Source organism: Pipistrellus kuhlii, unplaced genomic scaffold (genome assembly GCF_014108245.1).
Source record: "Pipistrellus kuhlii isolate mPipKuh1 unplaced genomic scaffold, mPipKuh1.p scaffold_m20_p_2, whole genome shotgun sequence".
Lineage (NCBI taxonomy): Eukaryota > Metazoa > Chordata > Mammalia > Chiroptera > Vespertilionidae > Pipistrellus > Pipistrellus kuhlii.
Window position 1 is genome coordinate 180,756,205 of NW_023425515.1, and position 16,369 is coordinate 180,772,573.

Here is a 16,369-nt window from a genome sequence, read left to right on the forward strand (position 1 = left end):
AGCCACCTGGGAATAGGCACTAGCCAAGGTGCTGGGTGTCCTGGGGCAAATTGCTTACCCTCTCTGGTCCCCGGGTTGTCCAGCAGATTTGGTAGCTGGAGAGGAGGTAGTTACAGGATCTTGCTTTGAACTCTAGAGAGACGGGCTGCCAAAATAGCAGGGATGCTTATTAATAACACCTCAGCCGCAGCGATAATTACCGACTGGGCTTGTGTCAGCGGCCACAGGAACGGGCACTGAGATTCCCAAGCCTTGGTTTTTATTTGTTTTGAAATGATTCTCCCAAATCTGCGTGGTGGGCTCAGAAGTGAAAGAGTGGATTCCCTAAAGCTCACCTGAGAAGGGGTGAATACGGCCCTGGGCCTCAGAGAGGGCTCTGGAAAGTTCCTAATGATGGCGGTGGCTGTGATTTATGGGTTTGTTTTGTAAACATAATCCTAATTCGTTCTCACAACAGCCCTGTGGAGTAGGACTATTCCTGCTCCACACCCCAATCCCTGATTGCAGCAGGGGACTAAGGCTCAGAGAGCTTCTAACACTCGCTCAAAGTCCACTAGAAAGCCAGGGCCTGAATTTGAATGAATTTCTCCATCCTGCCTCTCTCAGCGGCCTTGTTGGCCCTGTGCAGACAGGAGGGTTGAGTGTGGTTGCTGTGCGGACTGCAGGGTTTTCTCTGACCCCGTGGAGGTGGATTTGGCAGCATTGTGCCAGGGATGCCCAGGCCTCTGGGTGGGAGGCTGGGTAACTGGTCCTGTGGCAAGGAAGAGGGAGATGTGGGATCCTGGCTGGCTCCGATCTGCTCGGTGATCCAGTGACCCAGCTGGGGGAGAGGGCTGCACAGTGAGGGAAGGGGTGGGAGAGAAAGGCTTGCAGAGAGGGCAGAAGCGTAGGTTTAGCTGGGGGGCTGCGGCTGTGCCTGCCACTCCCCGGCTGGTTTGGGTCCAGGTGGATAATGACAGACTCTGGTGGAAGGCTAGGGTTCCCTTAGACAGGAGGAGGCAGACTTCCAGGAACATCACCCTTCTACGTGCCCAGGGTGTCTACAGGGGGTGAGAGGCGGGACACAGTTGGGACTGCCAGTGGGAATGCCTGTGCATTCGCGGTTGAGTCTGTGCTTGACTGTAGCCTGTGAGTTGACTGTGTGCGTGTATGTGAATGTGTGCTCATGCCATCCTGTCTGCGGCTTGTGCGTTGCTGTGTCTCTTGCGTGTTTGGAGCTCTGTGTGTTTGTGTGTTTGACTGTGTCAGTCAACATACTAGTAAGTGTCTGTGTTTTTGTGCCTGTGCTGTTCTCTGGGTCGGTGCTGGTGGCTGGCTGTGTGTCAGTGCGTGCCTGTGTGACGCAGCATGTGTTTGTGGGACGTGGGCCTGTAGACTGGTTTGGCCTAGTTTGGGGGTGACTCACAGGTAAGCGGGGAGAATACAGGACTTGTTGGGTTAGACAAGGCTCTTTCCCACACTCCCCTCCACTCCTTCCTCAGCCTCTCCCTTCCCAGCCCCACACCTTGTGCGGAGGTCACAGGTTACCCTGCCAACAAGTTCACTTCTGATATGGGGCCCTGAGAAGAGAGGGAATGCGCACTTCTGCCGGCCTAGGAAAGGCATCGTGGGTCACTGGGGTGTGTCTTCAAAGCCAGGACAAAAAGGGGGATTCCAGCATAGTTTGAGGAACATTCTAGCAGTCATGACTGTCCAGGGATCAGTCAGGCCAACTGTCAGATGGTGACCTCCCTACCCCTGGAGGTATGCAAGCAGAGGCGAATGACCACATGCTTGTGGCATGAGTGTCTATCAGGGGTGTTGTCCAGGGGCTGGGCTGGGTTGAGAGAGACATTGCATTCTGATTATTGGGAAGTCATTGACAATCTCTAATTTGACTATCAATGGCTTCCTTTGAAGAGGATTTCCTGTTCCTTTGCCAAAGCCTATGGGGCCTTCCAAACGTGGTTCCTGTTTTTATGTTAATTTGTTGACCCCTGGACTCCCTGGGCTCTTCATGGGAAAGTTGGCTTTGGGTGAACCTAATCAGAGACTAGGGCATCACCTAACACAATTAGCGCTGAATGAATGAATATGTGAATGAGTGAATGAACGAATAAATGACTTAGAACCCAGGCTTTGCCCCTTACTATTAATGCCATCAGGGACAGGGAATCTCAGCAAATGGCAGTTGCTATTATTGTTATTCAGAAATGGAGAGGAGGCCCAGGGGGGTCCCATGAGGGGGTGAAGCTCCAGGTGGGGGGAAATCCCAGCAAGGAGGACAGGGGTTCTGTTAGATGACTGTTTCCCAAAGTGTGGTACACGCACCCCCAGGGGTACGGGAAGAGTTTGGTGGGGATACGCATTGCACCGGAGTTTGGTGGGGATATGCACTGCACCATGCTTAGCTGCGCCTAATTCTATGTTCTCATGAGTACGAGGGGTACTCAGCGTTGTGAAAATTATAGAAGGGATACACGTATGTCAAAAGTTTGGGAAACACTGTAGTTAATGAAAGGGGGGCTCGTTAGGGAGAGGGTCAGGGCCTCAGTGAAGGGAGGTGGGCTTCTGACTGTCCTGCTCTCAGGAGTTCTGCCTGGGGAAAGGATTGGGGCTCCATCTCGGCCACCCCCTTTCCCATACACAAGGCTTTTCCGGGGCCACTCAGACCCTGTCCCGGGCCAGGCCACATGCTGTCATCGCTACCAGCGGCCCCTGAGTCAGGCCAGGCTTCCCGAGGCCTCAGCCCCTTTCATCTCTGCCCCCCATAAAACCTGAGTCACTGCCCGGGCCACAGGACAGGGTCAAAGTCCTGGGTTCCACCAGCTTCGCAGAGAGGAAGACAGAGATGGGGGAGGAAAGCTGGCGGCATGAGTCCACTTCTGGCCTTAACTCCCATTCTGGTGGCCTAAGGGGTACCTGGTGCAGGGGAGGAGCAGACCTGAAGACAGGTTGGGCCTGAGGCTGGGGATGGACAGATTGACTTCACTGGTCCCTGGGGCCCGAGAATGGGATTGCCCTGGTCAGTGTGACTTGGAAGTCAGAGTCGGGGCTGGATGGCCCCTCCAGGCCTGGGTAAGTCCCTTTAAAAGCACATTTCCAAACCATTGCGTCTCAGTTGACTGGGTAAATACATTAGGGAATTTTGTATGGTGATTAAGCACCCAGGGCTGGCATTCAAGTCTTGCCTCTGCTACTGTGTAACTCTGGTCAAGTTTCTTAACCCCTCTGAACGTTCCCCCTGCCCTCATCTGCTAAACAGGAATGTTTGTTCATCATTTATTAATACCTTATTCTTTAGACGTTGTCAAATGCATGCAGTTCTTTTGAGGATTCCGCAGGACAACGAACGTAAAGGAGTTAGCAAGGTGTTTGGCTCAGAGCAAGCCCTCAACAGATGGCTGTTGTTGCTGTCACTAATAAAACAGGTTCCCCAGAGAGTTTCTAGGGAGCTTAGAAGTCTCCCCAGACAGCTGTTATTATCACCCCCGATTTAATAAAGGAGGCAATGGAGACCCAGAGATCAAGGGGGTTCAGCAAAGAAATAAGACCTTAAAAGAGTGACGGTGAGCTGTGCTCTGCGGAGAGGGCCGTAGGCATAGCCGGGTGTGCTCAAAGCCTGGGCCTCGGGAGCAGGCGGGAAGAGGCCTAGACATGGACTTAGCTATCACCTCAAATCCCGGCTTGCAATTGTGCAGGTGCCTCACCCTGGGCCTGTCCCTCCTCTTCTCTGACCCTTGGTTTCCTCATGTGTACAACGAGGGAAACACTCACAGAGGAGATCATGGAGGGAGAGTGCATGCAGTCCCAAGTGCTGGGTCCCAAGGAGTTTCATTGAGAAAAATAGCGTTCCCACAAGGTCACCCACATGCTGGTGCAGGCACACATGCACACCTGCTGGTGTTCTCTCACAGTTCTCCAAGGGGACACCGCAAAGCTTATGAGCCAGCATTTTAGTTTATAAGAGGAGTTTCTGTTCTTTCTCTCTTATTTTGTCCTGACAATAACCCTATGAAGCACATACTCTTATTATAACACTCGAGGCCCTGTCCCAATTATGCCCCAATTAATTGATTATCTGTCTAGACTTAGTGGGACAAATGCAGGCGACCGGGAGTCAGCAATCACGGCCTATCCCTTGGTACTTCAATGTCTGGACAGCTGAGCCGAACCAGAACACATGACACACAGACAGAATGAGTATGCAATCACCCAGGGTTTAGTTACCTACTCCTAGTGGGTCCTAGGCTCCGGCAAAGGCCACCTAGCGATGCACACTGACGGACAGATGATGAAAACAGAGACAGGCAGGTGGCCGCAGCTGGTTCAGGCTCACACAGCAGGGCAATCAGGGGCTTGTCTCTCAGAGTGACATGGAGTCCTCCTCTTATCAGGCAGGAGACCTCAACTGGAGATGATCTTTGGGTTATCTAGACCGCAGTAAACAACTTGTGTCCTTACCAGTGTAGGCCAGACGCTGAGCCTTATGTTGGGAGCAGGGGATTTACACTTTAAGGGTGCAGAGGTTTTACATCAAGTTATTGGGGTGTTCATTAATTTTGGAAGTTACAGAGTATGGGGGGTTTCATACAGCAAACATTTCATACAATCATTATTTCAGCCAAAACCGGTTTGGCTCAGTGGTAGAGCGTCGGTCTACGGACTGAAAGGTCCCAGGTTCGATTCTGGTCAAGGGCATGTACCTTGGTTGCGGGCACATCCCCAGTAGGGGGTGTGCAAGAGGCAGCTGGTCGATGTTTCTCTCTCATCGACGTTTCTAGCTCTCTATATCTCTCCCTTCCTCTCTGTAAAAAAATCAATAAAATATAAAAAATAATAATTATTTCATACATTAGAGGGGTTACATTATTATAACAGGCCTGATGCATGAAAATCATAGGCCTTCCTTCCCCCGGCTGCCGGCACTGGCTTTCCTCTGGCACCTGGGACCCGGGCTTTGCCTGCAGCCCCGGCTTTGTCCGGAAGGACGTCTGGTCTAATTAGCATATTACACTTTTTTATTATCATAGATTTTGTGGCTGGGAGCCCTGACGCCTGAACCGGAAGCGTGGCCACTCAAGGTGATCTAGCTAGTGAGTGGCAGAGCCGGGGGAGACCAGCTCTACTCAAGGCCAAAGTCCATCTTTCCTTCGCTTCCCCTACAGTGGCAGGAGCAGGGTCAGAACCACTGCCTGGTTTTGAGCTTCCTGGTTTTCCAGTTTGGGGCTCCTGGAGGACTAGCGTCCCAGCCCCCTCCACAGACTGGTGGGCCAGACCCATCCAGGCTCAGGCCCCAGCTTCACCCATGGGAGGACGGTGGCATAGGGGGCCACCTGAGCGTGGGGAGAGGGCTCAGAGTATCATGCCCATTTTACAGATGAAGAAACAAAGGTCCGAAAGGTGACAACGTCTTGCCTGAGGTTAGCCAGCCTGGCCTTGGCAGAGGTAGCTGTTCTGTGCTACAGAGAGCCACCCTCACACCCTTGACCCTGTCTCTCTCTTTTCCCGGCACCCCCTGCAGGGAGCTGGGCCACAGGGAGCCAAGGACACGTCACGACAGGCTGCGGGGGCCCAACATGGAGGAGGCGGGTGGGCCCCCGGCTCAGGCCGAGGCCCGGGTGGTGAGTGCCAGGCTGACGTGGCGACAGCGGCCCCTGGCCGAGGAGGAGGCGAGGCATCACTTCCACAAGGTGTCCCTGGTGTCGGAGGCCCGGATGGAAGGCCCCCCGGAGGAGGCGTTTGAGCACAGCCCCCGAGGAGAGAGAGTCAACGGCTTCGCTGCGAGGAGAGAAGAGGCTGTGAATCACCAAGGCCCCCATACGCCGCCGGGGGCCGGTTCCAAGAGCTGCCAGAGCCACGGGCCCATCTTCTCCAGGAAGTACACGCTGCCCCCCAAGGAGAAAAGGCTGGTGAGGAGGCTCCGAGAGGCTGCGGACCAGGTGGATGGCAACCCCCAAGGCCCGAGGACCGAGCCGCCGAGCCTGGGAGCCAGGGCCAGGACGGAGCTCCTGGTGCCCCTGCCCGGGCCCCGGGAGCCCAGCCCCCACCCGTGCGCGGACCGCGAGGAGCGGCGGGTGACGCGCACTGTGCGGACCACCGTGGTGGTGGGTGGGCACGTGGACCGGAGGGTGACCAGCTCTGTGACCCTGGAGCCCGTGCTCGCGGGCGAGGCTCTGCCCAGGGGCCGGCACGCCATCCGGGCGGTGGTGGTGAGCCACCGGGCCGAGGGCTCGCCCAGCCGCAGCCAGGCCCTGGAGCTGCTCAGCAGCCGGCTCCCCAGGCCCGTGGCTTCCGCGTCCAGGAGTCCAGGTCTGGGCAGCTCAGAGGGCACCGCCCCGGGGCAGCTGCCTGAGATGGGGACCACAGAGCCAAAAGGCAGACCTGCCCTGGCCCCTGCGGGCATCCCTGAGGATGCTCACCCACCTCAGAACCAAGAGGCCCCCGCAGCCCATCCAGACCAAGACCAGGCCCATAAGGCCCTGAGGGTGCAGGGGGCCTCCAGCCCCACCCAGCTCCCTCTCCACACCTCTCAGGACCATGTGTTAGTACCCTCTCCTCCCAGAATCCAGATCCATCCCCCCTCCCTGGACCCAGACCACCTTCCTGAGCAGCCTACTCTTGACCACCCCAGGGCCCAGCCTCCTCTCGACCCCAGGGGACCCCAGGCCCTGCCCTCTGTGAAAGGGGAAGAGCTCCTGGACTCCCCTGATGCCACCGTCATGCCCAGGGTCCGGAGTGAGGTCGTTATGGCCTCTGGAGACCCCACGACCCCTACAAGACGACAGGCTGTCTCTAGCCCAGGCAGTCTTTCTGCTCCATCTTCCCCAAGGAACAAGGTCGCTCAGGACTCTGAAAACGCTCCTGTCTTCTCCCTCCCCCAGAAAGAGGTAGTGCGGGGCCCTGATGTTCCCGCGGACCCCTGCCCCACCCAGAGAGAGGCGGTGCAGTCTCCTAGTGCTCCCGCGGCCTCACCCCCCAAACCAGCCAAGGTGGTCCAGGGCCCAGAAGACAGGCCTAGCACCCAAAGAGAGGTTGTCCAGGGTAGTGAAGGCAGCTTCGGTGCTTCCCTCACCAAGGAAGCGTCTGTTCAAGGCCTGACTGCCCCTACTATCCCGTTCCCCCAGGAGGATGAGGTGGTCCAGGGCCTCGACTCATCTCCCACCCAAAAAAAGGTTGTCCAGGGTCCTGCTGTTCTCCCTGCCCCCTCCTCCCCAGTGGGCAAGGTGCTCCCCAGCCCAGGAGGCCCCCCTGCCCCAGTGCCAATGGAAGCGGAGGCCAGCCCAGAGTCCCGGCCTATCCCCGACTCCACCGAAGACAAGATGCTCCCGGAGCCGTCAAGGGAGGAGGAGGAGCTGGCTCTGGCGGCTGACCTGGAGATGTTCCTGGACACCCTGCGGAGCATGGAGACCCCCGAAATCCTCCGCACCCACCGGCTGCCCCGGACCCCCCGCACCTCCTACCTGGCCATGTATGCCACGCTGCCCCCTATCGAGGAGGACCAGCCCAGGCCTTGGGTGCTGGGACCCTGCCCCCAGGAGGTGCCGGAACTGGGAGAAAAGGAGGAGCAGGAGGAGCACGAGGAGGAGGAAGAGGAGGAGGAGGAGGAGGAGGAGGAGCCAGAGAACCCCTACCTGAGCGACGACGAGAAGCTCCAGCGCAGGCAGGAGAAAGCTGGGCCCGGGCCCTCCCGGGACTTCCTCCCCGCCAGGCGCCCCCAGGCCGCTCACTCTCCCCTGGAGATGATGAAGAAGCACGTCACGGATGCCAAGGGCTCCCACCCGGAGCCAGGCCCAGAGCGGCAGGCGGGCACGAGGCCCACCTCCCGTCTCGAAGGCAGCCTTTTCTTTGGGGGAATGGTGTCTGCCACCAAGGAGGCCCCCGCCTCGGAACCGCCAGGCTCAAAACTGTCCGCCCTGCCTCCCCATGGTGCACCGGGACTCAGCAAGGCGCCAGGACAGCTGCCCCTGCTCTGCAGGGAGAGGTCTCCGCCAGAGGAGCCCCCAGGCGCCAGGCCCCCCGAGGGCTGGGTGAGTGAGGCCGTGGGTGGCCAGGGAGGGTGCCAGGCCGCACCAGGATTTGGATGGCATGAGGACCATGGTACTGGGAGGCAGAGTCTTCAGACGCAGACATTTGGGCCTGAGGTATGGCTTAGTGTGACCCTGTGCAAGCCACGTCTCTCTGGGCCTCAGTTTCCCTGTCCAAACAGAGGACCTTAATGGCTGCAATCTCTTGGAAGCCGGAGAAGGGGAGCGAAGGGGGGCCAGCTCGCGGACAGGGTGGGTTGGGACAAGTGCGGTGCCCTCTGTGGGGTGGAGGCCAGCAGGGAGAATGTGGGATGCCGGAGACGGCAGGTGGTGGGAGGCAGGAAGCAGACAACCTATGAGACTTCTCATCACTGCCTCCATTCCAGAGCCGGGCCTCGAAGACCCAGGGCAAGCTGAACACCAGGCCAGGAAAGGTAGGGGGTGGAGGGCAAGCGCGTGGGAGGGGCAGCAGGAGGTGGGAGCACAACACAGAGCCTGAGGACCCCATCTGCGTTCTGTCCAGGTGATCCTCTTCTCGGAGCCCGGCTGCCAAGGCAGCAGCAGGGAGGTTTGGGAAGACACCGCTGACGCCTCGGGCTGGGCCCCCGTGGCCTCCGTCAGAGTGGTCCGAGGCTGGTGAGTGCAGGGTGCCCGGGCAGGAGGGGCCTGCCCGGGAACCTGGGGCAGCAAGCACAGCGAGAAGTGCTCAGGCCAACCTGGCAGAACCCCCCTGAGCTACCCGGAGATCCTGCCTGGCGGGGACATCCTCGCCACCCAGTGACCCGGGTCTCTGTGCCCACAGCTGGGTGCTGTATGAAGAGCCGGAGTTCCGGGGCCGGAAGCTGGTCCTGCCGGAAGGAGATGTGGACCTCAGAGACGAGGGGCCCACATGGAGCATCCAAAGCATCGGCTCCCTCAGGAGGGTTGTCCGGGTGAGTGGGCTGGGGTTGGGAGCCAGAGGTGGCCCTGTTTCCCCTGGGCCCCCGGGCCAGGAGGAGGGAGTTGAAAACTCGCCTATAGATGCCAGACCTTGGTGCCAACTGGGGAGTGCAGGCCTGGCTGGGGAGGCAGAGGCAGGCAGGGGCAAGCCCCAGCTTGGGGAAGCAGCCCGAGGAAGACTGAGCTGCCTCTGGAGAAGGGCTCGCTAGAATAGCAAAACAGGTGGGGGTGGAGATGGTGCTCCCCGACCCCCAGAGCTCTTAGGCCACAGTAAGACCCAAGGGGCCCTGTTCATTCACTGGCTCAAGGATGCTTGATGATGCCTGCTGTGTGCCAGCCTCCAGGCCAGGCAATGAAGGGTGGAGGAGACTGACCTCTGCCCTGCAGGACTCAGGGTCAGGCTAGGGTCTCAGCGTGGGGTTCGAAGCAGGAAAGTATGATCGGATTAGCAGTTTATAAACGCCCCTCTGGCTGCCAGGACAGAAGAGGCTGGATGGGATCCCAGCGGCAGGCAGACCAGGAAGGGTGGTGATTTCCAGCCCAGGAGCCCTTCTGAGTTTTGAGGGAGGGGCGTGCGGTTTGCAAAGGCAGCGTCAATCTCACAGTTTCTTATCTGTAAAGTGATAGTTCACAAACTACCAAAGTTACGTTTGACAGAACCATCTTGGCTGCTAGGGAGAACCAGAAGAGAAAGCAGGGCCAGTCAGATGTTTGTTTTGTTCTAAAATATATTTTTATTGATTTCAGAGAGGAAGGGAGAGGGAGAGAGATAAAAACATCAATGATGGGAGAGAATTATTGACTGGCTGCCTCCTGCACACCTCCCGCTGGGGATCGTGACCTGACCGGGAATTGAACCATGACCTCCTGGTTCATACATCGATGCTCAAGCACTGAGCCATGCTGGCTCGGATGTTTTGTTTTGTTTTTAATGAGAGGAAGAATAACTCTGAGTCCAGAGCTGTTGCAGCCCTCCTGGTTAGAGAATACGAGAGCTGATGGTTCTTAACTAGGGCAGTCGTACTTAACCATGCAAAGGAGAGGCGTTTTCAAAGGCTCTCCAGAAACACAGAAATGTTTGTGGACAATTTATTGTGATCTTCTCACAATAAAGCCATCCTTGTGTGGGAGGTAATGAGCTACAAGAGAAAAAACAGGGGCTTTGAAGTCGGGAGGACCTGGATTCCTTTGTTAATCCAGCACTGGACACCTAGAAGGTGCTCTGCTCTTGGCCCTACTACCTATAGGTTGTGTCCCTCGGGCAAGCTGCTCAACTCCACTGAGCCTCACTCTCCTAGTCTGCGAATGGAGTAATAACTCCCTCTGAGAGGAGTAAGTGAGAGGGGGCAGGACGTGCCCCAAGCACAGTGCCTTGCACTCAGGAGGTGCTTCATAAACACCTGGAAAGGAGTGAGTCCATGGAGACGGTCCTGTGAGGACGAAACACCCAGAATGCAGAGAGGACCTGCTGCTCGCTGGGAGGAGGGCAGGCAGAGCAGGTCTGAACAGAGGCTGGGATCGTACATAAAACAGTGGTCAGAGTCAGACCTCTGGAAGCAGCTGTCCACCCGCCTGTCCCTCCGCCAGGCCGGAAGCCAGGTTACCCAGAGGGAAGGCGGGTGGAGGGCACGGTACTTGGCAGGCTCTTGCTGAGAACTTTGGTCTCAGATCCCCAAGGTTCAGGGCGGGACCAGCAAGGGCTTTGGTCTTGGTTGTCTGGGAAACCTTAAGAATACATCCCGACTACCTCCGGGCTTCTGGGGAGACAGTCACAAAGTTTTCCCAGAAGCCCCCTGGAGCCCGGGCTGGGCAGACTTGGGGAAGCAGGTAGAGAAGGGGGTAGTCTCAGAGGGGTGGCATTTTACCCTTCATTTTTCCACCCCTCTTTTGCAGAGCTACGTTACCCCGGAGATCAGCCTATACTCCGAGGAGGGTCTGCAGGGGGAGCAGGTGAGGCTCACTCAGTCCTTGGAAGATGCCCACAGCCTGGAGAGGCCCCTGCCGGTGGCATCCGCCTCCGTGTCTGCAGGACTGTGAGTCTGGGCTGTTCTGCAATCCCTTCACTTACCATTCGCTGTGCTGGGTGCTGGGGACACAGAAGCAAAAGGATGCAGTTTCTGGCCTCAAGGAGTGCTCAGTCTGCTGGTGGGGACAGGGAAGGAAGCAGACAGCGGCAATTCAGGGTCCCAGGATAGGGAGCGCGGAGCTGTGGGAGCACAGAGGAGCACTGGACCAGCCTGAGGGCACAGGAGCCTTCCAGGAGGAGGAGACACCTGTGCTGGAAGGAGTCGGCTCAGAGAATAGGTCCCTGAGGGCAGGGGTTGTGCAGGTACCGTCCACTCGGAGTCCTTCCTGCCTGGCATGGGATGGATGCCCTAAATATCTGCTGATCGAGTGAACACGGGACAGAGTATCTCTAGAAACAGGAAGAACACTCGCAAAGGCCCAGAGGTGAGCGATCTAAGCTTTGAAAGTTCAGTGTGGTCAGAGGAAGCAGCAAGCGGAGCTGTGAGGCCCAGGAGGAAGGTAGGGGACAGGCGGAAGGGCCGCTCTGTGCAGCTGGGCTGTATTGCGGGGCCAACAGGAAGTTACGGGGACCTTCAGCAGGTCTGTGCCCTGGAAAGAACCCCCAGCTGCTGTGTGCAGGCCAGAGGAAGAGACGCTGATGGAGTGGCTGCTGCGCGAGATTATGGGGCCTGAAGTGTCCCCCGGAATCCCCTGGACAGAGGCCTCTCCCCCCAAACCTCCTCCTCCTCTCTCAGCCTTCCCTCCCACCCACCAGCCTGGGTCCCTGGGTATCTGGGGTTCAGCCACCTCTCTGCCTCCCCCAGGTGGCTGCTGTACCCCAAACCCTTCTTTGAAGACACCCCCTGCATCCTGGAGCCTGGAGAGTATCCCACCTCCAAGGACTGGGGGGCATCAGACCCCAGCGTGGGCTCCCTGAAGCCCCTGAGTTTGGTAAGGAACAGGTGGTCCGGGTCTGAGGGAAAGGCAGGGCCTGGCAGCTCCTCCTGGAAATGGGATGGGAGGTGGGATTACCCCAAGAGGTGGGGGTTTGGCCATTTTTAGGGGTCTCAGGATCAAGCAAATCCTAGGCTCCCAGCCCCATCTGCCTTCCCCTGCCTCTGGGCTGTGGCTCAGCCCTGTCTCCTCTGCAGGGCTGCCCGAGAGTGGAGAAGCCAGGGGAGCCCAAGGTAAGAGTCTGGGCTTCTGGGTCACAAGGGCCTTTGGGTGGGTGGTGTGTGTGTGTGTGTGTGTGTGTGTGTGTGTGTGTGCGCGGTGGTTCCTGTGGCCTGAGCGGGAGGACAGGAGCGGAGGGTCCTGGGAGCCAGAAGCTGGGGTGTGGAGGATGGAACCTGGTGGATTCACTGGGCAGTGGCTTTTGGTGGGTAAGAACCAGGTCAGAGGTCTGAGAAGAGACAGGAGTCAGGGCCTGGAGCTCCGGGACGGAGTGGGAGGGCGTGGCTAGGGGCTGATGCAGCGCAGAGCCATCGGGCTGGCTGGGTGTGTTTGGGTTCAGATCACTCTGCACCGACACCGCCATCCCTTTCCCCAAGGCTGTGGTGTACGGGGCCCCGGGCTTCCAAGGCCAGAGCTGGGAAGTGAGCCGAGACATCTACAACCTGCAGCAGCCAGAGGACAGCCACAGCCCCCAGCTGGCCTCTGTGGGGTCCCTGCGAGTTCTTGGAGGCTGGTGAGGACCCAGGACCCTTCCTTCCACCTTATCCTCCCCGCTCGCCCCTACCCTGGGAGTGTGGGTGATCTGGGCCGCCTGGGAGTGGGTCTGTCTGTGACTGGCTCTGTCTGTCTGCTCCCGCCCTCCCCAAGCTGGGTTGGCTACGAGAAGGAAGGCTTCCGGGGCCACCAGTACCTGCTGGAGGAGGGGGAGTACCCTGACTGGTCACACTGGGGAGGCTATGACGAGACGCTGACTTCCCTCCGGGTCATCCGGACGGTAAGCAAGGGCAACTGGGCCATCCCTCCGCTTCCAGCCACAGCCATACCCTCCCCACTGACACCCCGTCCCCTGTCTCTGCCCCTGCACCCCTTCCCCCTTTCAATTCGTGGGGAGAAGAACCCATGTCTCTCCCTGTTCTCCAGAGCCTGAGTGTCCCGCAGGTCTAGCTCTCCCTCCTGTTGCTCCCCCGCTCCCTCCCAGGCCACACCTCACCCCATCCCCGGGGGTCTGGCCCCTGAGGGCGGGAACCCGGGGGTTCAGGGGGCGGGCGGGCGGCAGACGCTGACTGTCCCGGGCCCAGGACTTCGCGGACCCGGCCGTGGTGCTGTTCGAGGCCGTGGACTTCGAGGGCCGCGGCGTGGAGGTGAGCGCCGCGCTGCCGGACGTGGCGCTGGCGGGACACGGCCCCCGCACGCAGGCCGTCCACGTGCTCAGCGGCGTGTGAGTGACAGACGGCGGGCGGGGCGGGGCCGGGGGCGGTGCGGTGGCGGTGCCGGTGGCGGTGCCGGGGGCGGGAGGGGGGGGGCCGGGGAGCAGGGCGGGGCCGGGGCGGGAGGGGGGGGGGCCGGGGAGCAGGGCGGGGCCGGGGCGGGAGGGGGGGGGCCGGGGAGCAGGGCGGGGCCGGGGCGGGAGGCGGGGCCGGGGCAGGAGGGGGGGGCCGGGAGCGGGGCGGGGCCGGGGCCGGGGCGGGGCGGGGAGCAGGGCGGGGCCGGCTCCACGCCGCTGACCCCGGTCCTCCCGCAGGTGGGTGGCCTACCAGGAGGTGGGCTTCTCCGGGGAGCAGTACGTGCTGGAGAAGGGCGTGTACCGCAACTGCGACGACTGGGGCGCGGGCAGCAGCGCCCTGGCCTCGCTGCAGCCGGTGCTGCAGGTGCGTGGCGAAGGCTGAAGGCTGGGCCCGGGGAGGGCGGTGCTGGGTGTCTAGGATGCGCCCACCTCCGCTCTGGCACCGGAGAGGGGACCCTGCTCCCAGCTGTGCGGAGGGGGCGGGGCCTCTGGGAAGGGAGGGGGGGGTCTCTGGAGAGGGGCGGGGCTAATGCAGATTTCAAACTTGGGATAGCTAAGGCTGGGTTTGGGAATTTATTGTATTTTTATTATTTTAAAAATAAAAATGTACTATATTTTATTGATTTTTTTTATAGAGAGGAAGGGAGAGGGATAGAGAGTTAGAAACATCAATGAGAGAGAAACATTGATCAGCTGCCTCCTGCACACCTCCTACTGGGGATGTGCCCGCAACCAAGGTACATGCCCTTGACCAGGAATTGAACCTGGGACCTTTCAGTCCGCAGGCCGACGCTCTGTCCACTGAGCCAAACTGGTTAGGGCTATTTTATTTTATTTTTTAAAAATATATTTTATTGATTTTTTACAGAGAGGAAGAGAGAGGGATAGAGAGTTAGAAACATCGATGAGAGAGAAACATCGATCAGCTGCCCCCTACACACCCCCCACTGAGGATGCGCCCGCAACCATGGTACATGCCCTTGATTGGAATCGAACCTGGGACCTTTCAGTCCGCAGGTTGACGCTCTGTCCACTGAGCCAAACTGGTTTCGGCAGGGCTATTTTATTTTTTAATTTTTATTGATTTCAGAGAGAAAGGGAGAGGGAGAGACAGACATCAATGATGAGAGAGAATCATTGCCGGGCTGCCTCCTGCGCGCCCCACACTGGGAATGAAGCCCGTTACCCAGGCATGTGCCCTGACGGGGAATCCGACCTTGACCTCCTGGTTCATAGGTTAACCCCCAACCATCGAGCCACACCAGCCGAGCTGGCGTTCAGACTTTTGAAACCAGAGGGACTGAGGCTGGCGGCTGGCACCCTTCTTAAGTATTGAAACTTTGGTCTCTCCCTTCAGGTCGAGGAGGAAAATCTGCACTTCATCTCTAAGGTGAGGCGCTGGTGGGGCCCAATCCCTCCTCTTCCCTCATTTCCAACCTCTCTCCCTGTTCCCGGTTCAGTCCACTCACTCCAGGCCCCTCCTTCACTCTCGTCAGATCCAGCTTTTCTCCGGCCCGGACTTCCTGGGAGACCACATCTCCTTCGAGGATGACCAGGCCTCTCTGCCCGCCTCTTTCCAGCCCCAGTCGTGCAGGGTCCAGGGCGGCAGGTGAGGGGGTGGGGGAGGGGGAGGAGGAGGCTCGGAGGTGCTGGGGTGAGTGCGGAGACAGGACGAACCTGCCCGTGGAAATCCAGGCAGGAGGAAGAGGGTCTTTGTTTCAAACCATGTCCTTACTCTCTGGCTTCCTTGAAATTAGCTATTCTGTCCTGAAGCACTCAATCTTAAACAAAGCAAAATGAAGTTTTAATGGAAATGTAAAACTACTAGGTAGTATAGTGTAAAGAATCTCAATCTTGATTCATCCATCCCTCTGCTTTTTTTTTGCTTTTTTTTTTTTTTTAGTAAATATACATTCATAAATTTATATAAAACTTTCTATATCATTTTATATATCTTTAAGAGATCATCCTCATTCCTTTTTACTGCTATGTTATACTCCACATTCTTTTTAAAAATACATATTTTATTGATTTTTTAAAGAGAGGGAGAGGGATAGAGTTAGAAACATCAATCAGCTGCCTCCTGCACACCCCCTACTGGGGATGTGCCCACAACCAAGGTACATGCCCTTGACCGGAATCGAACCTGGGACCTTTCAGTCCGCAGGCTGAGGCTCTATCCACTGAGCCAAACCAGTTTCGGCTCCACATTCTTTTTTTTTTAAATAGATTTCAGAGAGGAAGGGAGGGGGATAGATAAAAAACATCAATCATGAGAGAGAATGATTGATTGGCTGCCCCCACATGCCCCACACTGGGCATTAAGCCCGCAACCTGGGCATGTGCCCTTGACCAGAATTGAATCCGGGACCCTTCAGTCCATAGGCCGACGCTCTGTCCACTGAGCCACACCAGCTATACTCCACATTCTTAGCATATTCAACCAATCCCCTACTCATGGACATTTGGGCTGCCCCCACTTTTTGCCATTGCAAACAGTGCTGTAATGAGTGGTCGTGTTTCCATGTGTCATTTTATGTTTTTGGAGGGGGTCCTTGGGATAGATCCTAAGAAATAAGATTACTGGGTAATTGTATATGTAGTTTTGCTTGATGTTACCAAATTTTCCTTCTTAGGGGCAGGATAATTTCAGTCCTTTTTAAAGTCTGACCTTATCACTGCTGCTGCAGTGCCTGCCCACCCTTGGCTTCCCCTGGGTCAGGGGGTCACGACTAAGCCTGCACCCACTCTGCCGTATCTCGGGGGCCTGGACAGGCTCCAATCCCCCCACTCACGTCCCCCACCCTCCCCTTTCCCAGCTGGATCCTGTTTGATGAGAAGAACTTTGAGGGCGACCAGCACATTCTCTCCGAGGGCGAGTTCCCCACGCTCACAGCCATGGGCTGTCTGGCCTCCACGGTCCTGGGCTCCCTGCGGAAGGTCCCCCTGGTGAGTGCCC

General features: G+C 57.9%; 1 protein-coding gene across 1 annotated transcript in view; it reads left to right on the forward strand.

Annotated features, from left to right (window-relative positions):
• Positions 1-16,369, forward strand: part of CRYBG2 (crystallin beta-gamma domain containing 2) — a 30,212-nt gene that overhangs the window by 5,693 nt on the left and 8,150 nt on the right. The window contains exons 4-17 of the mRNA XM_036447772.2: positions 5,504-8,009; positions 8,393-8,440; positions 8,530-8,642; positions 8,809-8,938; positions 10,839-10,978; positions 11,777-11,903; positions 12,104-12,139; positions 12,503-12,639; positions 12,774-12,900; positions 13,205-13,344; positions 13,648-13,774; positions 14,768-14,800; positions 14,907-15,019; positions 16,230-16,359. Coding sequence (XP_036303665.1) covers positions 5,504-8,009; positions 8,393-8,440; positions 8,530-8,642; positions 8,809-8,938; positions 10,839-10,978; positions 11,777-11,903; positions 12,104-12,139; positions 12,503-12,639; positions 12,774-12,900; positions 13,205-13,344; positions 13,648-13,774; positions 14,768-14,800; positions 14,907-15,019; positions 16,230-16,359 — 3,907 coding nt within the window. The remainder of the gene's footprint in view (positions 1-5,503; positions 8,010-8,392; positions 8,441-8,529; positions 8,643-8,808; positions 8,939-10,838; positions 10,979-11,776; positions 11,904-12,103; positions 12,140-12,502; positions 12,640-12,773; positions 12,901-13,204; positions 13,345-13,647; positions 13,775-14,767; positions 14,801-14,906; positions 15,020-16,229; positions 16,360-16,369) is intronic.